This window comes from Fusarium phalaenopsidis, assembly GCF_050370095.1.
Source record: "Fusarium phalaenopsidis strain FUZ10S chromosome Unknown contig_32316, whole genome shotgun sequence".
Classification (NCBI taxonomy): Eukaryota; Fungi; Ascomycota; class Sordariomycetes; order Hypocreales; family Nectriaceae; genus Fusarium; species Fusarium phalaenopsidis.
The window spans coordinates 2,545,333-2,571,219 of record NW_028145399.1 but is presented as its reverse complement, the minus strand read 5'-3'; the positions used below and the strand labels follow the sequence as shown (position 1 = coordinate 2,571,219).

At 50.7% G+C, this 25,887-nt stretch overlaps 7 protein-coding genes across 7 annotated transcripts; 4 read left to right on the top strand and 3 right to left on the bottom strand.

The window, feature by feature from the left end:
* Positions 1-2,604: 2,604 nt before the first annotated feature.
* Positions 2,605-4,885, top strand: LRP88_12404 (uncharacterized protein; the record flags this gene model as incomplete). Its single annotated transcript, XM_083248798.1, has 3 exons — positions 2,605-2,837; positions 2,903-3,650; positions 3,824-4,885. The coding sequence occupies 3 exons, from the start codon at positions 2,605-2,607 to the stop codon at positions 4,883-4,885; spliced, it is 2,043 nt and encodes a 680-aa protein (XP_083096228.1).
* Positions 4,886-6,049: 1,164 nt separating this feature from the next.
* On the top strand, positions 6,050-7,093 carry LRP88_12403 (zinc finger MYND domain-containing protein; the record flags this gene model as incomplete). Its single annotated transcript, XM_083248797.1, has 1 exon — positions 6,050-7,093. The coding sequence occupies one exon, from the start codon at positions 6,050-6,052 to the stop codon at positions 7,091-7,093; it is 1,044 nt and encodes a 347-aa protein (XP_083096227.1).
* A 447-nt stretch (positions 7,094-7,540) lies between these two features.
* Positions 7,541-9,051, bottom strand: LRP88_12402 (uncharacterized protein; the record flags this gene model as incomplete). Its single annotated transcript, XM_083248796.1, has 3 exons — positions 7,541-8,070; positions 8,134-8,699; positions 8,756-9,051. The coding sequence occupies 3 exons, from the start codon at positions 9,049-9,051 to the stop codon at positions 7,541-7,543; spliced, it is 1,392 nt and encodes a 463-aa protein (XP_083096226.1).
* An 834-nt stretch (positions 9,052-9,885) lies between these two features.
* Positions 9,886-11,443, top strand: LRP88_12401 (sulfatase family protein; the record flags this gene model as incomplete). The annotated part of the gene is made up of 3 exons (XM_083248795.1): positions 9,886-10,140; positions 10,233-10,586; positions 10,634-11,443. The coding sequence occupies 3 exons, from the start codon at positions 9,886-9,888 to the stop codon at positions 11,441-11,443; spliced, it is 1,419 nt and encodes a 472-aa protein (XP_083096225.1).
* Positions 11,444-18,263: 6,820 nt separating this feature from the next.
* LRP88_12400 (uncharacterized protein) lies at positions 18,264-20,255 on the top strand (the record flags this gene model as incomplete). Its single annotated transcript, XM_083248794.1, has 5 exons — positions 18,264-18,312; positions 18,382-18,450; positions 18,549-18,655; positions 18,715-19,307; positions 19,403-20,255. The coding sequence occupies 5 exons, from the start codon at positions 18,264-18,266 to the stop codon at positions 20,253-20,255; spliced, it is 1,671 nt and encodes a 556-aa protein (XP_083096224.1).
* Positions 20,256-21,527: 1,272 nt separating this feature from the next.
* Positions 21,528-23,072, bottom strand: LRP88_12399 (transcription factor domain-containing protein; the record flags this gene model as incomplete). Its single annotated transcript, XM_083248793.1, has 1 exon — positions 21,528-23,072. One exon carries the CDS (start codon positions 23,070-23,072, stop codon positions 21,528-21,530), a length of 1,545 nt encoding a protein of 514 aa, XP_083096223.1.
* A 652-nt stretch (positions 23,073-23,724) lies between these two features.
* LRP88_12398 (SMP-30/gluconolactonase/LRE family protein) lies at positions 23,725-25,045 on the bottom strand (the record flags this gene model as incomplete). Its single annotated transcript, XM_083248792.1, has 2 exons — positions 23,725-24,693; positions 24,758-25,045. 2 exons carry the CDS (start codon positions 25,043-25,045, stop codon positions 23,725-23,727), a joined length of 1,257 nt encoding a protein of 418 aa, XP_083096222.1.
* Between the last annotated feature and the right edge of the window lie 842 nt (positions 25,046-25,887).

Sequence of the window (25,887 nt, the reverse complement as noted above, 5' to 3'; positions counted from 1 at the left end):
AAGGCTCCAACGTATTCGATAGCTTTGAGGGGATAGACTACTCCAATCTCAGACCACTTAAGAATGCGGTAAAGACATGGCCAAGAAATGGCCTTGTTCTTCGTCTTGGGTACTGGAAGCAAGAAGAGACCAACATTATCACTCATGGCGTGAGATTCCTCCCCAGAAACGGCCCATTCGGATCTAAGCAACCCACTCGACGGCAAGATCACCATTCCTCTGATTTCGAACTGGATTCTTACGGAACGGATATTGATCGAATTTGGATTATGTACTTATTCGACCGGTATATCATCTTCACCACGGCCATGGGCCTCGTTCTCTTGGCTGTCGCGGCCTATGCTTGGGCCAAAGGCCTGATCTTCCGACCATTCGGCCTCACTTTCATGCTCTCGGGCACTTTACAACGCGCCATCGTCTTCTCACTTCTTCCCGCGTTGGCGTATGGATTGTTCCATCAAACCTTTCTGTCTTCAGACGTTTGTATGCGCACGATGATGCCAATCCAGAACATGGCAAGTCCTCTGCCTAATGAGGATCGTCATCGTATATTCGGGTCAGGACACGAGATTTTGAAAGGTGCCACCGCGGCGAATAGCATGCTCCTGGATTACCTCTCTCCCAACGTTGTTGGCTGCATAGCTCAGGCCATCGAGCTCGGCCACTATAAGGTCATCCTTGGTGTTGTCTTGGCCACACTTAGCAACTCTGTTTACCTTGTAGTGGCTCGGATCTTCGACTTTAGCGAGTCCGAAAATGGCAATTACAACGTTCACATTCGCACCAATAGCATTTACGCCTCATTCGGCATCATGATTATCTACTGTCTCAGCAATTGGGTATTGAGACCTCGTGGGCCTGTCAGGACTTGCAGACCTGTATATGGCCTTGTGGACTTTGCGTCTCTTGTTTACCGGAGCGATATCTTGCTATGTCCCGAGTTTTGGCTACAAGATTCTGCAGATACAGAAGAGCATATGAAGGCCCAGGTGACGCTGGCTAATAGGCTCTATCAGTATGGCATCTACCACGGAATAGATGGACAGGAGCATGTCGGCATCGGCGTCGAATATGCACCACCGACGTGGTTGCTAGATGATGACAATAGCTTGTGTCTTGAGCGGTGTGTGAATCTAGCGAGAGCGGCGATCGCGTCCGGTATATACAGCGAGGCTTCCCTCGTGAGTGCTGAGAGTTTCATCGCCAATGAACCCCAAAAGCGATCCTCGCTTAGGAGGGTTCGGACGAATCAATATTGGAGCTGGCGTAGGAGAGCGAAGAAAATAGCGAGCCTTAGATCTTGAAGTAGCAAAGAGTTCAGTCTATTTAAGAGAGGACTTGATTTTAATTGTTAAACTCGAAGAGAAAGCAGCGACATATTTCGTCATCACAATCAAGTTGTCGTTATGCTAATGGAGAGTAGCATCCCCGTATCCCGCCCAATTAATTTGGATCTGTGTGTCCAACTAGCAACAGCAAGGACGAGAATGCCTGCAAGTTGGGGGAATCTGCAGACTTTCTTCCCCGCTCTCGAAATTACAGCTGTCAGCCACTCGCAAGAAATCTACCTGATGAGGGGACCTGCAGGGGGGCGCGACCAACACACAGATCCAGAAGCTGTGTCTCAGTGGGCCCCCAAGAGAACTACCTTATGTCAAATGCAACAGTTTAAGCGACACAAATAGAATAATGGTTGCGAATGACGGATATACGTTTTGTATCACGGCTCAACGCATATCTTCAAATCAAGAAAAAGGGCAACCGTCAGGCCTGGCCTTGAGGTGCTATCCAGATCAGGCTGTGCTAGCACACACCGCTACCAGGGTTATCTGCAGTCTGACAGCCAAGCCTCCGCCCCCTTTCATCCCGTTGTCTCGACCGCGCGAATGAGGCTCTGTTGCTATCCACCAAAAGGTGTGTCCTGGTTGCTTTCCGTCTCTTTCTCGCCAGCCGCAGTTTCACCAACACCATCATTTCCCGTCTTGGATGGGCCCAGAGCCGGTTTTCTCGCCTCCCACAGCCTTGTTTTCCTTGGCAACTAACAATCCACGGGGCCTCAACCAAGCCATGGCCCAGCCATCACATCTCGTTATCCGCAGCCAAGTCGTCTCGATCCCGAGAAGCGCGTCTTGTGGGCAGGATCTGATCGCCCTGGTCAGTGAGCCTTCTTTTACCAGGATGGACCATTATCTAGGCTTGAGGCCACAGGCAGGCTGTCTCTTAGCTGCATAAGCTGAATAGTTGGGGCGTTTTCGATGCCACATGCGAGAAGGTAGGGCTGCCACTTAATGCTCCATATAATCACCCGAGTTCGTTTCAAGTCTGTCAGCTTGGGGGCTCTTTTGACGTTTTCGTTGGGTCCTCCACTTGCCTCGAACAACATCGATTGGGACAGCATACCGGCCGCGTCTCAAAATCAGCTCAAGATGGGACCCGAAAACCACCAACACATAGGGGGCGAACCTCCAAGTGACCGACAGGAGCAGGTCTTCTCACACCAGGCCTACCCTCTTCAGACCTTCCCTCAGCAAACCTACACTACCAAAGACTACCCCCCGCAAGGCTTCTCCCAGCAAGGCCACTCGCAACAAGACTTCTCGCACCATGCGGTTTCTCAGCAAGCCTACCAACCTCAACTTTATCCCACACAGTCATTCTCTCCTCAATCCATCTCCCCTCCACTCGGGCAAGCCGTCTCTCCGCAAACTTACCCAGCTCAACCGTATCCGGGCCAGGTCCATCCGCCGCAAGCAATCTCACCGCAAGCTGTTTCACCGCAGTCGCCAACTAGTCCTCCCCAACACTTTGAATCAATCTCGCAACAACACGGTCCTTGGGTTGACCCATCGAGCCCTGATCTGCGAGACTCTCCTGGCTTCGATCGCACTAATGACAATCAAAGGGGCCTCATTGGCAACACTCCCGTCCACATCGTCGATCCCAAGACTCCCAACGTGGGTGTCTTCCGTCGCTCAACCACCACTGCCCTCCCCGAGCCGACGTCCTGGTGGCTTAGAGTTCTGAAGAGCAAATGGTCTATGATTGCCTGCCTCGTCATCGGCGTTGTGGGTGCCCTTGGCCATCATTTTCTATACTATCATCTCCACGGCCGTTTGGCCACCAACCAACAGTGGTGGCTCCGTCTAGGTCAACTCATCTCATTCATCGCCAAGGCCAACTTCGTCGTTGCTGCCATCATGGCTTACCAACAAATCGCTTGGAGAGCAGTCGGGCAAAAAGGCTTTTCAGTTGAGGCCGTTGACTCTCTTTTCGGATCCGCGCACAATGTCATGGAACTCTTCAACAGAGAGGCATGGATCAAGTCCTGGTTCGTCATGTTTCTCGCTCTTTATATGTGGGCCAGTCCTTTCGTCGTCATCTTCACGTCGGCAACCCTCGACGTTGTATTGAAACAAAAAGAAGAGTCTCTCCTTTGCCCATCAGTCAGGACTCTGAACTTTGAAGGGGAAGTCAAAACGAGCTTTCAGGAGCCAAAAAAGGCCGTCGGTGAGATCTTGAATGGCCGTTCCCTTTCTGCATACAATTGGACTTATGACAAGGGGAACTGGGCAACAAAGGACAAGGAGGAGTACGACATCTTCGAGTATTTCATCGGCCCCGCGCCTTCCTTTGAGCGTATCGTTTCTGGCGTCTTTTCCAGCGGGCAACCAATTCAAAGAAAGAGTGTGGCCGAGGAAATCTGCGGCAAAGGCTGGGATTGTTCAACCCAGATCCAATTCATCGGGCCAGGATACAGTTGCGAGGAACTGGCCAGGGGAGTTGAATCTGAACCGAAGAAATTCGGTAACTCCATCCGCCCGAGAACTTCACCACGGATCTTTTCGTTCCTCACGGGAACTATACCTATTTCGCAGATGTATTCCGCGGAGAGTACGTTAACCCCCAAATGGAGGATTTGAAGCTCAATGGTATCCCTTCGGCTGAGCCTCCATTCCCTCAAAATCTCGGCGCCATCAGAACTGAACCAATCATCTGGATTGGATACTCTGCTGTGAAGGACTTGAGCGTTCCGCATGCTCGTAATAATAGTCAAAAGGGGTGGACTAGCGAATATGAGCCGACCATATTTGCTTGCGAGCATTGGGAGGTCAACTACACAGTCAGGTTCGACTATACGGACGGAGTTCAGACATATAAGGTGCTCAACCGAGATTACAAGAAGAAGATTATCGACACGGTTTTCGAAAAGGAGGAGAAAGAGCCTACCGACGGAACCTTGGATAAAAACGTCATCACACCGAATACCAGCTATGTCAGACCGCGAAGAGACTATCCCAGGTATCGCCAGATTGCCGCATATCACAGCATCGGGATGATGTTTCGCAAGCAGCTAGAAGGCAATGTCATGTTGCCGGAGTCAGGGCCCACCGCAAACGGCGGCATCACAAAGACAACGCTCCTCGGCAAATTTGAAAGTCTCCTCCTCCCAAATTTCCACGACGAGGTATGTCGAGCTTATGAGGATCTGCTCGTATCTCTTCTTTCAGATGGTCAACTCCTTGCGGTGGCATGGGCAGCCGATCCCTCCAAGCTTTCAGGCACCAACGTCGGCGGTGAGGACACGGGATACGAGTGCGTACGTCGGCATGTAGCAAACTACTTTGACTACGAATGGAGGGTCCTCGTAGCTGTCTACGCCGTCTCATTCGTAATCGCTACCATCGGAGTGTACCATGGCATCTCGGCGATGCGGAGCGACGGGACCAACACACAGCGAGAGATGACCTTTTCCTCCATCGCGGGGGCAACCAAGAGAGTCAGCGTGGATGAGAATGAGAAGAGAGAGACCAAGATCAGATGCTTCCCAGTCGACGAGCGCTCGGGAGGTCGGCTTTATGAGTTCAGGGCTGAGTTGCAGGGTTGACAGAATGGATTCAATTGAGGGGCACTGTGGGGGAGGAGGGCCTGTCTGAAATTGTAATGAGAGTGACGGATTTTCAGGCTAATGTTTGTTTTCTAATTCCCTTCTCAGCACAAAACGACATGCAGTTTTTGCCCAAAATTCATCTTCATATATGTTTGAGTCATGCCATTGATATAGCCCTCTTTTGCGCTGCCATTAGCGCTGTCATTGATACCTACCATGGCGCCACGATTGGTACCGCAACTGGCGCTTTGATGAGGCTATCTCGAGACGGCCGTTAGCTGTATGGGCTTAGAAATGCGAAGGTTAGGCTACTTAACTATGTAATTGCACTCAGAGATCTTATCTAATCGCACGTGATGGTCCAGGTGATGAGAGCTGTAGTAATCTCCGGTGGTGCAAATTGTATCACGTGACTCGCACACCGCTGACAGCGCAAATAAGAATCCGATTGCTTAAGCTCATGATCCTCTTCAGATATAACCAATCAGAAGCTAGATTGCAGCCTGCCACCATAGCCACACTTAGCCACAGCCACCTAACCACCTTGCCATACCTACGAGGCCCTTGCAAGCAAGTAGGCTGCAAGCTGCTGTTGAAGGCGATTACTAGCTGCCTTCTTTAGCGCAATTGGGACCTTTAATTCAGCCCACTTAGAGCCTTCTGCGCAATTGGGACTATGAGCTTAGTGACTAGATTCTCATTCGTACTGCTTGCAGTGTACATCTGATTCCAAATCACATTACTCCTACGTTTTGACTCTTAAACTTACTTAGCACTTGGAAGGCCACGTTTTTTTATTGCAATCGTCTCCCCTGTCATTACATCTCGGAAAATGACCATAGTTTGATGACTATCTTCAGTGCAAGCACCAGATGGAGGAGCTTGAAGGTGTCGACAATGGGGATGAGAGTGACATGTGGTTACCCTGCACCGTCTGGAGGGGCTTCGGGCACTACTATAATCCGCTCCGGCGGAGCTGTTTTGCTGATGTCGATCGCCTGGTTCAACGAGGTCGCCCCCACCACACGATCGTCACTCAGCAGCGCGTCGTGCTACAGCGCGACTCAGCAGCATAGCCTGACATCCAAGCTTTTTCTGGATAGTTTAACTCGTTAATTCTCCTACTTTCAACCAAGGCCCTGACGGCTTTCATTGACCAACATGCCGCGAATGAATCTCGGCCTTCCCTTCCAGACCTGCAATGTCTACCCAAACCCTTGCCAGGCCACTGTGCAGGGGGCCAAGCTCTTCCGTTGCAGCGCTTGCCACGCCGTGAATTACTGTGGCGTTGAACACCAGAGAGCCGATCGACCCAGGCACAAGGTCCAATGCGTCCCGATCAAGCAGACTAAGACCAAGCTCGAAAAGGAAGAGGCCGCTCTACGGGCTAACCCTGGCGATGCCAACACCCCACCAAACGCATTCGAAAACGCCATGGGTAATTTCTGGACTTTTCAAGGAACTCGTCCATACATGAGAGCTCGGCAAGAATATGTAACAGCTCTTCTCAACGTCCGCACGGGCGAGGCCGTCCAAGCAGCACTCGACCATTCTCTTGGTCTGCTTCAACTCTCTCGGGGCGACAACTTGGGCATTCGATCCTCGATTCCAGCGCTCTTTCTCCGTCTAGGAAGGGACCAAGACGCGTATGACTTTATCAAATGGTATGCTGTCAAGGCAACCTCGAATTACGAATGGGGAAACATGGAACTGCCTTTTCTCGACTTGAAGGGGGAGAACGCGCTCGAGCCTGTGGATGAGAAGCCCCTGCACATCCAACTCTCCTTCTTTGTAGCCTTGACACTTATCAAGATTCGTTTGATGAAAGACTTGATGGGACTGCAGGAATTCGTGAAGAAGAAGCCCAACACGACAAACGCCGCTCGGATGGAGTATTTGAAGGAGGAAGCCATGAGTGATGTGCTTCTGTCGCGCGAGGACATCGTTGGAGGTGATCTTGGGGAGGCAATTGCCGAAATGCGGCGTCAGGTGATACAATTGTACGAGAAGGTCAAGGGGATGAACCCACACTTTTGGCCAGGTGTGCTTAACCCAGAGATCTACGCCTACAGCGTGCCGGGGATGTACGCTATGGGCTCGCCAGAGGAGGCTGTACTCGTTTTTAGGCAGTCCTGGTACTCGTGGTCGGAAACGGAACCAGCAGTCCAGTGGATCAGAGGAATCATCAAGAACGACAAGTCATGAGAACTGCAATGCAAAGGCGTGGGGGAATTGTGGTGTTGGGAGATGAGCACCAGTGACGGAAATGGGATAAGAAGAAGGCAAGATCTTTCTCTTGTAAGAAAGAATTGGTCATATGAATTCTGATTTCTGAGGACGGTTTGTGATTGAAATCCTCATGACTTAATTCAACAACGTTCCTCGAATGAGCTGCCATATCTCTTTCAACCTGAAGCCAGGCACCATGATTAGCTCTTTCGCGCACGTAGTCTGCGTAGTCTACGCATTCTTTCTGAAATGTGTGTGCCGTTCACCATCTTTGACTCGCCAGATCGACCTCAACTCGCGTTATCCAAGACATAGAACTTGGACGCTATCGAACTGCTCAGCCTAGAGGAGATTGAGAGACATGGATAGAGATACTCTAGATATCCTCCCTCTGCTCGGATTACAGCCGCCGGATAACGTTGGCTACTGATACTTCTTGGCCTCTTCAACAAACCTCCGAGTAGGCACACGGTTCCCAAACAGGTGATCCAGGGTCTCGGGAGTCATCCCCTTTGTCTCAGGAAGTCGGAAGAACGCCCATATCCACATGAAAACTGTCAGCGCTCCAGGCAGGAACGCAGCCTTGCCCTTCAATTTGGCGTTGGCCGGGTTGAGCATGTACGGAGCTACAACGGTGTTGACGATGCTGAGCAGGTAGTAAGTGTTCCGGCTAAGGGCGATTGTCTTGGTGCGGAGATGAGATGCCCCGACTTCAGTGCCAATGGCGAACGGGACAGGGCCGATGGAGAGACTGTAGACAAAGAACCAGATGAGTAGCATTGACGCCTGTGCCCATCGAACGCGAGATGCATCCGGCGCGAGATCGAGGAACCCGATGGTGAACATGATGGGGAGCATGGCTGTGAGACCGGCGATGTAGATAGTTCGGCGGCCGTATCGTGATATCATCAGCCATGAGAGGACGGTGCCAACGAATGCAATAGAGTAGTTGCCTGTTGGACAAATGCATATAAGCGACTAGAGGTTGGTTTGGAGGAAAGAAGTCATCAACTCACCAACAGACATATTGAAGGCGTTCCCAGCATGTAACCCAGCAAGAGTAAAGAAATACGTGCCGTAGTTCTGGATGACGAAGCCAGGAAGAATCTGGCATCCCCAACTAACCATGGCGATTTCCGTCCTACGGAGGTTTGTTCCCTTAAAGCAATCAAGATAACCCCCCTGGATTCTCAAAGTCTCCTTCTCCAGCCTCAGCGTCTCGTTGATCATGGCCAGCGTCTGGCGCTGGCCAATAACATCCTCGGGCGCGGAACAGAGTCTCCGCAACGACGCCTCAGCCTCAACCAGTCGGTCCTTCCGAGCCAACCACCATGGAGACTCTGGGGTGAACATGCACGCTGCTGGGAGGGGGAGCGGCCATACCCACTGGATGGCGAACGGGATTCGGTAGGACCATTGGTTGTTCATGTTGACCATGCCTGCAAGGACCCCGGCGGCGATCAAATGGCCGATGACCCAGCAGAGGTTGATGTAGGTTGTGAGGTATGGCTTCAGGGCGGTGGGGGAGACTTCAGAGACGTAGCTTGAGGCGGAAGTGATGAAGAAGCCGCAGGGGATAGAGCTGTACAACAATTAGCAAGCTAATAGTAGAAGTTAGTGAAAGTACTGATATCTTACAGCAGTAGAATTCCTGCTAACAGCACCTTGACACTGGTTGCGAAAAAGGTAATGAAGATGAAGCCCGTGAGAACGAAGTGGCAGCACACCATGACTTTGCGGGGCGAGTACTTGTCCGAGATCCATCCATTGATCAACCCCCCGATGATAAGCCCGACATTCATGCTCATGGACAGTCCGACCTGCCTGCGAGACGGGATGGACCAGGTGCCGTCGGGGAGCTGCTCACCATAAGCTTTCTTGAAGGTAGGGTAGGCGTAGAACGACTTAAGGAGGATAAGGTCGTACGACTCCATGATAGTGGCGTTTGATATGATGAGGGACTAGACGATGGCGCTCTTGTAGTAGCGGAAGGCATCTTTGAGGGTGAGATGGGCATCGACCTTGTTGCCGATGACGGTGTCGGCCTCTTGGTCATCCTTGCTGGTCTCGGGATACTTTGCGATTCGTCTTGAACTTGATTCATTGTGATTAAGTCTTTGAGTGACGGCGATGAGGAGACATTGCCACTGCGTTCTTGCCCCATACTTTATAAGTCCTGGCAAGATACCTTCTTGCTTAACTGAGGATGTATGAATTCCACACCTTACAGGGAATTATCAGGGTTTACAATTTCGTCACTGACAGAGCTGATCTCGCCATCGCACTAACGCGAGCACCTCAAGTACAGTCTATCATTTTAGCGAGCGATTCCAGGGGAACAATTCTCCGCGGAGCCTCGACAGCTGCCAGAGTGAATTTTATACCAAGGATTCCGCTACTCCCCGCCCCAGTTCCCATCCCGAGACGTCGGTACTCGGGCTGGCTGTACACCGAGTGGTCTTTGTGATAGACGAGCCGCATCACCCTGCAGAGTCTTGACTTGCTAGAGTCAAGGGGCCGCTACTCCCCGACGGTGGAGCATGGAATGGATCCTTTCGCTCGTTCCATCGGTTGTCTCAAAGTTGGGCCATCGGCAAGATGGTGTTTTTTAAACCCTCTGGTATCTTGGATCATCGGTAAATCATATTGCACCACTGCAAAATCTGCCAATCTTCACTACCCCTGAGCATATCCATTCCTACTTCAACCATCGTCCTCTCCCGGTTAGTCACCATCTCTCCCCTTTACCAGGATATTCCACTCTCAAGATGGCCCCAGAACGCCCTAACGTCGTCTTTATCATGGCCGATGACCATGCCGCCAAATCGATTTCATGCTACGGCCACGGCATCAACTCGACGCCAAACATCGATCGCATCGCCGTGGAGGGCATGCGCTTCAACCACTGCTACGTTACAAATAGCATCTGCACGCCGTCCCGTGCAGCCATCCTGACAGGGACGCACAACCACACCAACGGCGTGCTCACCCTCGACTCCAAGATCAACAACCGGCTGCCCAACGTTGCCAAGCAGCTTCGAGGCCACGGGGGTTATCAAACAGCCATATTAGGCAAATGGCATCTAGGCGAGGGACCTGGACATACACCCTCGAGCCGGAGGGGATGAAGCGCATACCGGGGTATGCTACCGATATCACTACGGACAAGAGCATTGAGTGGATGAAGAGGAGGGATCCTGAGCGACCATTCTTCCTGATGTGCCACCACAAGGCTCCACATCGATCATGGGAGTATCATTACAAACATGCCGACTTATACAAGAACCCGGTCAAGGTGCCTGATACTTTTACGGATGACTATAAGAATAGGGCGCGGGCAGCTGCAATCGTCAAGATGAGAGTCGCCGAGGATCTGACGTATTTCGACCTCGGTCTGGTAGAGCCTGAAGGACCACGTGAGATGGTTGGCGAGAAGCTCTTTGACACCTGGACCTGGAAAGGCCGAAAGGTGAGTTCAAGACTCTACGAATTTGAACGCTACTGACACCGTCACAGATCCCCCAACCAGACGACGTCACGAATCTAATACTGAGAGACAAAGAAACCAGCGAGGCTTTCACCTTCACCTCGAAAGATCAGCTAGCCGAGTTCAAGTTCCAGCGGTACATGCAGCGCTACCTACGCACAATCCACAGTATTGACGAAAACGTTGGCCGCATGCTAGACTGGCTAGACGAGGAGGGTCTTGCAGAAAACACCGTCGTAGCCTACACTTCAGACCAGGGCTTCTTTCTCGGTGAACACGGATGGTGCGACAAGAGGTTTATGTACGAGGAGAGCTTTCAAATGCCCATCTTAATCCGCTATCCAAAGGAAATCCAACCTGGGTCCGTGTGCGATGAAATTATTTGCAATGTCGATTTCGCCCCGACCTTTTGCGATCTCGTTGGCTTGCAGGTCCCGAGCTACATGCAGGGTGTTTCATTCCGAGAGCTTCTGAACGGTTGGCGGCAGGCGGATTGGCAGCAGGTTGCCTTTCATAGGTACTGGATGCATAATGATGCGGTGCATCAGGCCTATGCGCATTATGGCGTGCGTGATCAGCGGTATAAGCTTAGGTATTGGTATAACGAGGATCTTTGCATTGAGGGGGCGAGACCAGGCGGAGAGTCAGAGAAGGAGTGGGAGTTGTTTGATTGTGAGGAAGATCCGCTTGAGCTGCTTAATGTTTACAATGACGTGCGGTATAAGGTGACAGTCAAGCAGATGACACTACTGCTGGAGAAGAAGATGGAGGAAATTGGGGATATTCCATTGCATCCAAGGCTCGGCGATTACCGGGAGACTCCCTTCAAGTCCCTGTAGCCCTTCCAATCATAGGCATACAGGCTTAAACCCACCTAGGCTGAAGCATTTGAACAATTTAAACCCCGCATCCTCATCAAAACATCTTCTACAGCAAAATGAAACTCACGGCTGTCACACTCGAAGAGGTCGCAGCTCTCACGCCTGTCACTCAGGATGAGGCAGAGCATATCTACATCTTTGATCAATTCGGTACACAAGGCTGTTTTCTCGACTGTGAAGTATGGAAGACCAGATAAGATGTTACTGGGTGGCGAACGACGACCCCAGCCGAGAAACGACAGAAGAGAAAAGACATCAAAAAACTCGGCAAGTCATCGATATTGAAGCAGCGTCAGACGTTGAAGAACGACACGACAATTGCCAATAGCGCCCTCAAGCTCAAACGAGAAGCTTTCACGTTGAAAGAGGTAGAGAATTCTGGAGAGAAAGGCTGCGGCTGTTGTCAATTCTTCCACGCCTTGTTGATGAGTCTCCTGCCAAGTCGTGAAAACATGGATGTTGATCATCTAGTCTTCGAATGGATCTGTTACGGCTTTCTTCTCAAAGTGCAGGGAGACAAAGAACATTCTCTTTTCAGCTCTTCTCACCATCAGGTATATAAAATGCTCGATGTGACGATCAAGGGCTCACCCGGTGATGATCTAGGTGCCAAATCTGTCATCCATGGCTTGAAGTCGGCAAGAGTTCTCTCAGGCGATACATCCACGTCTACTTCATTGAACCTCGCACAAAGCTGGATACAAGATTGTGAGACAACTCATGGACAGTGTGGTTCCGGTCGAGACGTTTCCCTTCCTAAGCGATGCCTAGACCTCAAGCCGACTAGCACCTCCGATGGTTCTGCCATCCAACTTGTTGAAACAAGTGGTAGCACTGGTACCTATGCATGCCTTTCTCATTGCTGGGGCAAGGATAAACTCATAACAACCACATCGCAAACAATCGTTAGTCACCTCAACAGCATCCCCATTGCGACCCTCTCTAAGACGTTTGGAGACGCTGTGACATTGACAAGGAATCTTGGACTTCGATATCTCTGGATTGATTCCCTATGCATCATCCAAGACTCGGCTGAAGACTGGCAAATCGAGTCCAGCAAGATGGCCGACATCTATCACAACAGATTCCTCACCACAGCTGCAATATCGTCGCCCGACTCCCGCGGTGGTTGCTTCTGTCCAGAAAAGCTAAGTGATACGTGCTTTCGTGTCCAAGCAGATGGATTGGACACTCTAATTGCTGCACGCTATTGCAGTGGCCGATATCCAAACGTTCATGGAAGCCTTTCCCGCCCTGACTCGAGCCTGGATTTATCAAGAGCGCATGCTGTCTCGGAGAATTCTCTACTGCACATATCGCGAGTTCCAATTTGAATGCCGTCAGAACGAGACTTGCGAGTGTGGCAGCCGCTTTATGCCTCCACACCCAGAACCAGGCACTCCCGCAGGCAAGGTAATGATGCAAGGAAAGCATCAGTATGGTGAGCTTGAGAAGCTCTACAGCATCGAAGGGCAGTACTCGGCAAAGCAGCTGTGCCAGCATTGGCAGAAGACGGTCATGCAGTATACCAAGCTTCGAATCACCCATTTGAGTGACAAATTGCCCGCTCTATCGGGATGTGCCAAGGACATTGGCCGTATCACGGGAGATGAGTTTCTTGCTGGGCTTTGGAGGTCAAATTTCGCGGAGGGGCTACTCTGGGTCGTCAACGTACCTGTGGATCAGCCTCGGGCATCTGTCTGGAGAGCGCCCAGCTGGTCGTGGGCAAGTATCGACAGTACCATGGGGATAGATTACATCTACGCCATGAGGACACGCCACAGACAAGACTTCCAAGGCAAGATACAGGAGGTTGAGTGTGCGCCCGCCTGAGTTGACAAAACCGGAGCCGTGAAGTCCGCCCACGTATGCATACGAGCATCCCTCTGCCCAGTCTACCTCCGCCGGGTCTGTCGACGCTGTACCACCTCCAGAAGTCGAATCCCGTACACCATCGAAAACGACCAGTGGATGCTTACACGGAGCCCGAAGATAACACCTTGCCCTGTGACACCGGGCAACGGCATCAGGGGACTCGTGCTCAAGGGCGCCGAGTCAAGTTTCTTTCCCGATTACAAGTACGATGACCGAGTCGACTTTGAATTCCTTGACAGAAATGACGGATTTGCTTCTCGACATGCACGCGTATTTCTTCTTCATCTATACGATAACCAATCCTTTGCAACGGAAGTAATTACTGGCTATTTCCTTGTTCTGGAAAAGGTGGTTAACGCCAGAAGTGGATGTTCGTTCGAGAGAGTTGCTCTGATTACTCTTGCCTTTAAGGACTGGGCAGCGAGAGATGACTGGTTCCGGAATGAGTATGATTTGGTAGTTGAACAGGAAACTGCACTGAAGATAGTCTAGGTACTGGTAAGGGCGTAGGGATAGACAGAAGGCCGAGTATTTAGCTGCCAAGGTGAGTTTCAAGGGGAAGCAAGCCTTGTTTATATAGGAGGTGTTTGCGAAGCGTTTCACATCATGATAATTCACTGCTTGAACCTTGAGTGAATGAGATATCTCCGAACTAATACAATCTTCCAACCTCAGGCGGCTCTACGGGCCAGCTCGTCACACAAAGCTTGTTCGTTCCACCCACCGCTCCCCATCTCACCAACTTCAGAGCAGCATCCTCGTCTCCCTCGGGCGCATGGCAAGCAGCACTAATGACAGCAGAGCATGGCCCACCTACTGGGATGGCCGTCGTCATCGGTCTGAGGCTCATCCCAACAGTAATCAGCAGAATCAGCGCGCCGAGAATTATCGTAAACACAATAGCTATGGGGGAGTATCCGCAGGTGGTCTCCCTGAAATCATAACTGACCGTCGTTTCCACATTCGCTTTTGTTCCGTCCTCGTAGATGACTAGCCTCACAAAGAAGATGGATTGAGAGATCAGCCAGTGCAATGCTGCAGACCCGGCAAGAAGAGGCAGTCCGTATCTCTATTAGTCCAAGCCATGCGATGATCAGTCCTCAGCACAAACTTAGGCAAAAAAGCAGAACTTACCAAAGGAAGCGAGAGCCAGTAAGTCCTGCGCTGATTTCCGACAGGGGAGCTCGTACGAAGACCCTTGTGTTCTTGGCCATAGGTATTCCATTCCACTCCAACCAGCATGGCAGTCCACATTCCATTCAGTGCAGTGTAAAGTAGGGAAAGAATCAGTTGCGGAAGATTGGCAATGAGCACCATAACCACAGGTCCCTCCAAAGACATAATCCCTGAAAAATCGATGAGAGCGTCAACACTGACCTGCCCGAAGCCTCGATTCCACAGGGCAGTCAAACTGGGCGTTTCGTATACAGACACGTGCTCAACTCCCAGATATAAGAGATACGAGGTCAAAGAGAGAGCACCGACGCACCTGTTGTTTATTAGCTTGCCATCAAGACGCGGGTCGAAACGGGTTTTGTACAGGACTACAGTTACCCCATATCGAAGGACTGAGACGGACGCAGCCCAACGGTGTTTCCCTGGAAACCATTCCCGTAACTCGGGTCCCCAGTACAGTCGATGACCAGAAGACTTTGACATGAGACTGCGACTTTTAGTAGCTTGGTCTGGGTTTTGGAGAAACGAGGCCATGACATCTGCTGAAAAGTAAGCACGTGGTAAACCAATTGGGCGGTTTGAACGAACCTCCAAGGGTCAGGAGTGGCTGCTGCTTCAAGCACAACCAGGTCAAGCCTAACCCGATAAGCTTGACCACGTTACACCCCACAACAATAGCAAGGAGGTATATGTTGAGGGCCAGTTTGCAGTACTCAGGAGTTTGTTTGCTGAGGCAATATTCCACCCGTGGGGAGGTCTTATTTACCCATTTGTCATCGGAATAAAGCGGCCAGTTGTCTACATCCAAAGAAGACACATCGCACTGCTCATCTGCCCAGGGTTTCCTGCCGCACATCCAGTCATACGGCTCTGACCCACGTCTATTAGGGTCTCCAGACCACCGTACCGTGTACCCGAACTTGGTGTCGACTGTTGAGGGATCGAGGATGAGGATGACATCAGATCGACTGGATACGAGCTTCTGCCCATATGCAGCCATGCACTCGCTATTAGTGAGCTTTTCAAACTCGTTTAGTGACGTCTTGAGGGCATCAAATTCTTTGTTTCCATACGCGTAACTTGAGTTGACGAGATTGCTGTGCATGGTAGGGTATACCCAGTACCTATTGGCGCTGGTTTCGAAATACACCACTGAGTTGTAGCTATCAAACGTCAACATTCATTTATTCGTAGTTCACTGGCATTGTCTTACAGCAAGTGGATAGGGAGCGAGCTAATGGCTAATACCGTCCAAGCCGCCACTCTTTTGAAAGAGATTTTGCCGAGGTTCCTGATTGAGGAAACACCGACGTCTAGCCACGTCTTTTTGGCATGAGCTCTGTCAAGCTCGGGTCTCGTAGGTCCAGTCAAAACCTGTTGAGTGTAGTTTCCAGCGCCGAGCAGCAGGGTGGCCAAGATATTGATGGCAAGATGAATCCATATGCTGAATTGCTTGGCAGTTTTGCAGCTCCCTGTGTAAAGATAGCCCTCACCGTTGCTGGACATGTCGATAATCGGAAGGGCGATGAGGAGAAAAACAAGGTTGGTGAGGGTAACCAGGCCTGCCACTGAAGTGGCGAAGGCAAGGCCAGACCGCCACCCACCGATATTTTGCTTGGGCATCGCTATAAAATGCCTTGCACATAGGCCTGTAAACTTGAACACGAAGCGCTCTCTCTTGGTCAAGAAAGCTTGTCAAGCCGACGAGACGCCTCTTCTTGTATTAGTCCTGCTGTTGCCCTGAGCATCCACCATCTCCAGCTGGCGCCAAGACAGCCACAGAGCTCTAGAACGCCTCGCCACGCTCGCCATTGTGATAAGGCACAAAACCAACTTCGCCCGACAAGCTAGTGGGAATCTGTAAAATCCATGCTTTTATCAGTTGGAGGCGAGCGATTAAGAGACCGGCTGATGCAGAACGTTTCCCTTGGTTTCCAAAGAACTGAAAGTGTGCTGTCAAGTGAGTTCACCCTGTGGCTGCAAATGGCATCATCCCTTCTTCCCAGCGCGTGCGCGGGGAAGCGAAGGTAGCGGCTACCAGAGGCGTCTTGGCTAGGCGTTTTCATCAGCCACACCGCACCCTAATGCGGGATAACTTGGAGTTTTCTGCCTCCTTGCCTGCCTCCATGCAGAAGTAGCGGAATGAGAGATACCCCCGTATGTAAGAAATTGCGGTACAAGAGTTGTGAACCAGGTCTAGCCTTGCTCCACACCGATCCCACACAAGGGCAAGAAGCATTAATACTGCTGTACGCTCTGTACATGCTCTTCATACAGGCAAACAGCGGCAGCAAGAAACATAACCTTACCCCCACAAAGGTGAGATATGGTTTTGGCTAAAGTAAGCATAACCAGCTGGTTGGCGACCCCTGAAAATTAGGGCGCCGAAAAAAAAAAAAAAAAAAAAAAAGGCAGGGTGTCGATCTGCTAACGAGGTACGTACTTGCAATGTACCGAAACAGGCTGAGAGCCCAGCCGGCGCCGGGCTGAGAAAAGGGGCAGCCAACCCTTGCAAGACACATGAGCAGGCGTACCACTAGTTTTCAAATGTCTTGCGCTAATCAGCAGTAACTGGGCACCCTCGGCGCCTTTTTCTGAAGTGAGGGGTTGGTTTCTCGTGCCCTTTGTCACCCAACACAAACGGCAGACACATTCCAGCCGGCTCCAACATCTCAGCCTGGAACCGTTATCGCCATTTTGCCTCCGTCACTGTGACTGCCGTCAACACTCATTCTCTAGTCAGTGATGCCTAGAGATGGCCTGTTTAGCCCGGTCCTTGAAAATGTCACGCGGGTAAAAGATTACAAGGCAACCCCTCTGAAAGAAATTGTGTGTGAGAACCGGCCCTGTTTTCCGTCATCTGCGTGAGTGTCCCTGAAATTGTACTATCTGGCACTTCGGCGGCAGTCTTACCCTACATCTCGCGTCCTCCTGCAGATGTCAAACCTCAGACCAGCATCAACATCGAGAATCTGCGTATCTACGAATATGATAGGCCTAGCCCTTCATTGTTCAGCGAAGGCTGCAATGAATTATTAAGAGATTGGCGTAATCCGGCTCTTTCGGGTTATACTCCGTACATAATTGGGATCGCCAGCTAAATTTCACGCCTCAGATCTAGCAAAAGATAAGCAACATGGCGACAAGGTAGCCTTAGCCGCACGTCTCTCGGAGGCCATGTTGATCCATGTTTCTGATCAACGCTCATTTGTCGCGATTTTGGCCCGCGGACTCTTGGCATTCTTGTCAGGAAGGCACACCTCTTTCTATCAGCAACCGGCTTCGTATTCTTTGAGCCCCTATCCAAAGGGCCGTGCTTTTTAGGAATACTTACTAGATTAGTTGGTGAAATATGTCAGAAACTGAGTATACCCCCTGTTGTCTAATCCAAGAGTATATCTTTCGCCGGGTTGCCAAGCCAGGACGCGATTCAGTAGAAGAAAATCTTCATCTTGTTAAGTAAAGCTGCTGCGGGTCACATCCGGCGTCCCGACATGGCTCATGTCTATCCCTCATGTCAATCATCCTGAAGCGCCCTCAAGACACGCGGCGAGTCTCACCTGGGTGTTTATTAAGCAATGTCAATACCTCTCTTGCTTGTCCCCCATACTCATACCCCGGCTACTCCCTTCATAGTCTTATTCTTATTATCCATTCCACCTTCTCCTTACAATAGACCACGTCTTGAGTTGTTGATGCATGGTGTCCGTTCGTTGATTAATTCAGGATGCCTGTTCTTAATGTTAGCGAACTCAACATCGTCCTGGGCGTCCTTGGTCCGTACACAACTACCTCTCTAGTCCCTCTTGGCTTTCATCGCTGATCGTTTGCTCACGTCTTCCCAGGCGCCTTCACTGTTCTCTATGGTATCATATCCGTTAAGATAAAGCAAGCTTGGTACCTGGGCGAAGCTCGTCAGTTCCTACCCCCATTTTCTTGGCCTCTTGGCCCTCTTCAGCACCACATGATCGCACATGGCTATGGAGCCCCAGCTCACCTTCTTAATTTCTAGTGCCTGCTGTCATCTTTGGAATTGCTCTTGGACCCTTGTCTGCCAAATTCATCGAGAGTGAGAAATGGGGGTTTGCCACCCCAGGTCAGACAAATGCCATCACACTGGTTTGTCCCTACAGCACCATCTTGACGTCGACAGCGCAGTGCTAACACGGGAAATTCAGGGCACCATGCGTGTTATGATCGGCGTTCAACTGGTCATCGCAGGATACCAACTTCCGGCCAAATACAATTACACGCGATGGAAGGAAATGGCCCTGTGCCTTCTACCGATCATGACTATAATGTGGCTATGCACAACGGCTTGCATTATGGTCACTATACCCAAAGTCACCTTCTTGGCGGCTCTCGTTATCGGGTCTTGCGTAACATGCACCGACCCTATCCTCTCCCAAGCCATAGCCAAGGGCCCCTTTGCCGATAAATACGTCCCACGACCGCTACGCGACCTCATTTCCTCCGAGGCTGGCGCCAACGACGGCTTTGGCTTCCCTTTTTTGATGCTCGCCACTTATCTGATCCGGCATGCAGACATCCAAGGAGCCAATAAGCACAATAGAGACATTCTGGAGACTGACGAGTTTCCCCATGCCATGATGTCACGATCTGAGGACGTCGGTCGTCTGGGAGGAGGTGTTGGGGAAGTCATGAAAAACTGGGTCGTCGAGACATGGCTCTATATGATCCTCCTGTCGGTTGCGTATGGGGCTCTGATAGGGTATGGGTCTTGCAAAGGAATCCGCTTTGCGCTCAGAAGGTGAGTTTAATGTGCCTATCGCACCCAGTCAATCCTCTCTTGGCTTCTGTGTACTTTGCCATCAATTATTCTCTCAAGTCTAACTGGGTTTTTAGGAAATGGGTTGACAATGAATCCTATCTGCTCTTTCCGACTGCCTTGGCACTATTCATCATTGGCACTTGCGGTGCTATAGGCACTGATGACCTGTTGGCCTGCTTCGTTGCTGGTAGCGCGCTGAACTGGGATGGCCATTACCTGCGGGAGACTGAGGTCCGCCACGATGAGGTCAACTCCTGCGTTGATGTCTTACTCAACTTTGGCGGTTTCATGTACATTGGGACTATCTTGCCATGGTCGGACTTCAACGACCCTACCGGTACCGGCATCACCTGGAGCCGCCTTTTTGCGTTGGGATTTCTTGTTCTCATCTTCCGCCGACTGCCTGCCATCTTTGCCTTCTATAAACTCATGCCGGCAGCCTGCTCCAACTGGAAAGATGCCCTTTTCATGGGTTATTTTGGCCCCATTGGCGCCGGAGCTGTCTTTTATGTCGAGCATGCACGCCATCTCTTTCCCAGCGATGGAGATGGCGATAAAGAAGAAACTGACCTTGTTAGAGCCATGGCGCCGACCGTCTACTGGCTTGTCTTCTTCTCTATTGTCGCTCACGGACTGTCAATCCCTGCCCTAAATATCTTCTACCACTGTATCCGAAAGGCGCCTGTAAAGAGAGACGATGTCGAGCTTCAGGGCATATCTCTTGATGCACTACCAACTAACTCGGCGGTAGCCAATCAGGATGCTTTATCGACGGACTGTCTTCATCAACCAGTCAACCCTGACATCAATAGGCCAGTTTTGGGAGGCGCATCCTCTCCTGTTTCTATGGAATTCTCTGACGACAACGACAGCCTTAATAAGTGTCGACAGATGAAGACAAACAACGGAAATTCGGCGTGGGTATAAGACCACCAAGTTTCAAATGATCATTTCATTTTGTCGTTTAAGTCTCTGACGTCGTGCATGTAATGAACCCCACAAAGCCCGTATTTCATGTTCACTTGGCCTATGCCGTTAAGTTGCAGAAGTAGAAGACCGCAGGAGGTTGGGATCCTGGTCAACACATGCGATCATTTGACTGACTAGGTGTACATATTAGAATTGCGGTCGGGTTGAGTATGGTGCTCTCCTATTCCTCCAGTGACATCGTGCTAGAAAGAGGGGAAATGAGGACAGTTATCTCGAGCCGCATGCAATTGTGATACATTTCTCATCGTGATACATAGAAGTCTTCAGGTACACGCCCAGGATATACCATGTCATGACAGCCTTCCCTACCTCCTTCGCCCAGGGTGCAACTCTGTGACGTGGTCCGCATCATTCGCGTTTCACCGGGACGTTTCTACTGCAACTATTCTTACCACGCTCATTCCCAGAGAGTTGATTCTCCATCAGCGACATTCCGCAAAGTACTATCCCATAGACCCATATGCATTCCAGCCCTGATCAGGCAGTGGCAAAACATTCAGGGTTTGCGGCAACACATTTGCCATTCCCCATGAGAAAGAGTCCGGGTGGAATCCAGCACCAGTGTCGAGTCCGGTATATCCTGTTTGGTCCCACCATGAGCAGTCCTGGCCTATGGTGAAAGCTGAAATATCTTCCGGGGCGCTGGAAATATCGCCAGCAGAGGGTTGAGGGGCTTCTGGTCCTAAATGCGTCCTTGTTCTGGAGAGTCCATCAGACTCGCCATCCGCCGCAGTATGTGGCTGTCTGTGAAGACCACTGCTACAGCTACTGGACCTATCGCCACTCCAGAGAGGCTGCGCTAAACTAGCATTGAGCATTCGTCGAATCGTATCCAGGCTCCTGCCGCTACCTGGCGTATGGGCTGCTTCATTTTGAAGTACTCGGATTGCACACGCCAACCTTTCTGCTGCATCCTCCCGCTCTGCCTGACTCGTTGCCGTTTTTAGTATCTGTGCTTCGACTGTGGCAGCAGAGAAGATGCAATAGCTTATTTGGTAGGTCATGAGCCGATGAGGAAAGGTACGAGCATATAGACTGTACATTGCATGTATCTTTTTCGAATGTGCAACACATACGCTTGTACTCGAGGCCCTGAGCGCAGAGTCACGAGAGCTCAAGAACGGCCGGCGCAGGAGGATATGCAATGCGTGATACAGGAGACTATGATCGTCAGTAAGACAGAACTTGAATAGGAGATGTATCAAAGCCTTACTTGAGTGAGATGATATGGGGCGGAGGGCTTTGCTGAAGACTCCCAACATCGCTGATCTTGAGAGATGGTGGCATTTCATCATACCAAGTCCGAAATCTGGCATCAAGATCGTTGATGTTTGTTGCAAAGTCTTCAGTGCTTGGGGTATTTGAGAACAGCAACATCATTTCTGTTGTGAGTTCGTGAAGTTGACAAAAGGTGCAAAATGTCGTGCTATTCCATGATGGTGTTGGCGTGTACATATTGCTAACCTCTACAGCGTGGATAGGTTCCCAGTCCCGAGCGTCGTCGAATTTGTCTAGAATGTCGGTGCTCGGGTATGGGCGTCGTATCAGCGAGGGGGGGCGCCCGAGGGCAAGGCTCAAGGTCTTGTCCCATATGTATGCCGAGTTGTATAACCGCTTTCGGGTCTCTGTTTCTGCAGGCGTCCAGCGCTGTAATTCGGCGAGTTTTGGAGTATCAAGATGAAGCCCAATGTCGATCATCATCCGGATTGCCATGCCCGTGTAGAGCCAGCCTTCAGAACTCTTTCCCACGGCACACTGACGCCCCCCAAGGATAAGAAGTCCTTGTATTGTCGGTATCGTGGGCTTGTCTGCCGCCATTTCCTGCAAAAGAAGTTCCTTAGCTCGTTTGACAAAGTCCTCTCCCTTCCCAATGTCAGGGCAAGACAAGTCTTGCTCAGGTAGATGCCTCGCTGCTAACGCAAAGATGCACATGAGAAGGAAGTCGGAACAGTATTGCCCACCTAGAGCAAGATCCATGACGAGACATGGGCGGTAAACACAGTTGTGGAGGGGATGTAGCCACGTCCAGTATATATCTAGGAGAGCCATGCCAACCTTTGTGTCGACGCCTGTTCCATTCATCAAGGGCTTTGCCCGAATTAAAGGAAGCCAGGCAGAGTCCATCAGAGACCACTGAGATCGTAATGTCTCAACATGTGCAGCTCGCTTTGGTTCCGAAACGGAGAGGGTTGAGACATTGCTAGCTTCAGAGGTAGGCGCAATGCTGCTCTCCAGTGCACCAGCATGAAACCGGCTGGTTGGGCCGTTGTAGACAACGCCTCCATCCTCTCCAATACCAACCTGGAACCAAATCTCGGTCGCAGAAGATGGATACGCGACGTCAGCTGCTGTGGAGGATGTGGTCGTGCTCACAGCCGGGCTCGTGTCTGTATTGGCCACTGCGCAAGTCGATTGGCGAGGAGATGCTCTGTTTGGCTGAGTATTGCCCGGCAAGTCGATCTGGGGAGAACGGGACCTCCTGAGGAGAGAAGCCTCCAGCCATCGGATACGAGCATTGGCGTGTCGAAGTCGTAAATCGCTCAAGTCTTGAGATGGCCAGACGCAATCCTCGCCATTCTTTTGGCAACCCTTGCACACAGGCTGGTCTCCACTGCACTTGATTTTGCGGGACTTGCACCTCGCACAGGCAAAGCCGTACCTCCTGGCTCCACGGCTGGCCTGTCTCGGACCAGAAGCCGAGGAAACGGACATCTCGACATCGGAGGTGGGACCTGGACTCGGGTTCGACGGCATTGCGGTTTGCCAAGCCGGATATAGGTATAGGAGTTCGGCTTCCGAGATTGAGAGAATATCGAAGAGCAGCCGGGGAAATATTTGATCATTTGCGAAGGAGGAAGTCGGTTTAAGCCCTCGGCATCTTTCCGTCGGTGTTGAAGGATGGGTACGACACGTGATGCCCTAAACGAAAGTGCGGGGGAATTTGCGGGGAACCAAATTTCTCGATTGGGACAAGGAGTTTGGGGAAGCCGTTCTCAGCACGGGAACATTGTCTTCTTGGACCTGCCGTCTTCCTACGGCAATCCAACGAGATCTAATTAAGTACGAGTTGTATAAGACCAAGTGGCTTCGTATATACCGATGAGGAGCTTGGTTCAACCGAGCCAGGCCTGATATCCCTTTACCTTTCGTAAAGAGCAGAAGCGAGTAAACACATCCAAATATGTATATCTTGGAAATTTGCAGTATATGCATGTAAATAATAAACTGAGGCAATCTGATTAAACAAGTTGAAAGGGTAAGAAGATATGTGTTTTATGACCAGGCCCAAATCAGTGCACTCCCCAGTCAGCTATGATTTAAGACCTATACATCTGCGCTGCTTACAAGTTGGAAGAGGTGGTAGCTCCGGTGATCGCCGCGTCAAAATGACTTTCTGGCAAGTAATTTAATATGCCTGAGAGCCTGTGGTGTTGAGCTGTACTCTGTACAGGTACCCTCTTCCCACAATGTAAAGCGTGTCCTTCACCCATTGCATATTGACGGCAACGTCTCCCGTCTTTACCCGGATAATACCCAGGAAAGTGCCATCTGCGTCAAATACATGAACACCACCTGTGACGGCTCCGTAGATCCTTCCTTCACTGTCGGCCTTGATGCCATCTGGAAAGCCAGCATCCACGTAGGTAAAAACACGATCGTCCGAAAGCCCCGTATCTATAGGAGAAATGCTATACCGGTAGATAGTCCGCCCTCCGGCTGGGTTGTCTGAAGTGTTGCCCCGGTTGGTGATAAAGAGCTTGTCTTCGTCCAGGTTCAGAGCTACTCCGTTGGGGTTCGTGAATGGCCCACCACCCGCCCCGAGCACCACCCGGAGGCTACCAGTATGCATGTCCCACCGCCAAACGCCGTTTGCTAGCTCTGGTTCGAGCGTATCGTTGAAGTTGTCGTAACCATAGTATCCATCGGTGAAGTATGCCACACCGTCACGCTTGATGACGATATCATTTGGACTGTTGAAACGGTGGCCGAAGAAGTTGTTTAAAACCACCTCGGTCTTGAGACTCAGCGGATCCATGCGGACGATGCCTCCGGGCACAGTCCAGTTGCCTTCCTGTGCCCAATAGACACTGCCATTATGGTAATACGCCCCATTAGCCATCGTCAAAGGTGGAGAAGGGTAGACCTTTTCTGTGACTGGGGGCGTGTGGTTCAGATTCGTCCGCCACACCCAAGGCATGGCATCTGCTGAGTAGCCTTGCTTGGGGGGATGTAGCTCTGCAAAGAATATACAGTTGCATTCGGGCGAGTAGACTGTTCCGTCGTGCACGATTCGCTTGGCGAAAGATGGTCCCTCTGGGAAGTCGAAGATGACCTCAATGTCTTTCTGTGACTTGTAGTCTTTCACACCGAGCAACTGATAAAAGTGTCAGCATTAATATTGAATTTTAACACTTGTTTCTGTTTCATGTAAGCTTTACCTTGTAAAATTTATCATCAAGCGCAATGAAGTTCGCCTGCTCGAGACTGCTCAAGAGTTTCGATGCCGAGGAGCTCGGTGGGCCATCGACAACATCGGTGTCCCACCAGCTTGTAGTGACATTACGGTTAAAATTTTCCGCCGGAAATACATTCTGAAGAGTAGGTTTGATTTGGACGATAGAGGGTCCGACCAACAAGCCAGAGATGTGAGATGGCAACACTGAAGCGCTGCCCAATCCACCAAAGGTGGAAACCAAGGCCAAGATGCTTGTAATTTTGGTTGACATGATTGACAATGTAAGAAGAAGCAGTGCATCCAACGAGGTGGTGATGATAAAAAACTTGTATTTCATTCGTGGTGCTTTCCTCGGGCACTTATGAGAAATCCGACAAGAGTCTGCTTTACAGCTGCTTGACAAGGATGGATGAATTTCCCCGGAAACACCTCCGCGCTACGCGAGTCGTTACCCCAGATGGATGACCCCAGATTTTCCTCCCTTAGATGGAGCTAGAGCACTCGGAATCTGATGCCGAGAAACCGAAACGTTCGCCAACAACCCGTTGTCGTCAGGTTCGGCCCCGAATGCGCCAAACCAAGGTACTGGTGATATCAACAGAGTATCGGACAACCTGTGTTATTCTGGTCACTTCTCTTCTAACTTGGTGCGGGGAAAGCGGCCGGTTTAAAGGACAGCTGATGTTTTGCATCATTGGTTTAGTGTTTTGCTGCATTTTTTCACTGCGCTTTCTACCTCTACCAGCTAAAGATTGCAGTATTTTAAGTCAAATTTTGCAATGAGAAAACCGATTGCACTTATCCAAGAAGTCAGGTTTTTGAGATGAGCATTGTAACGAGGTAGTCTCCTTAATATCTATGTATGTCGACTTTGGCCATTTAAGGCCCTCTCAGTCAGCCAATTCTTCGTAGCGCATCCCCTTGCTGTGCTGTGGATCTTTGAAAAACAGAATCTCTTTGTATGGATTTGTCTATAGTCACGGGTCTTTCAATATCGGGGATATTAGATTAGTTCTGGCATAGAAGGGAACAGGAGCAGGGAGAATGAGGCAAGAGGAAAGGTTTGATGAATGAATGTCCCTTGATATTTGTGTTTCTAGCTCAACTATCGTA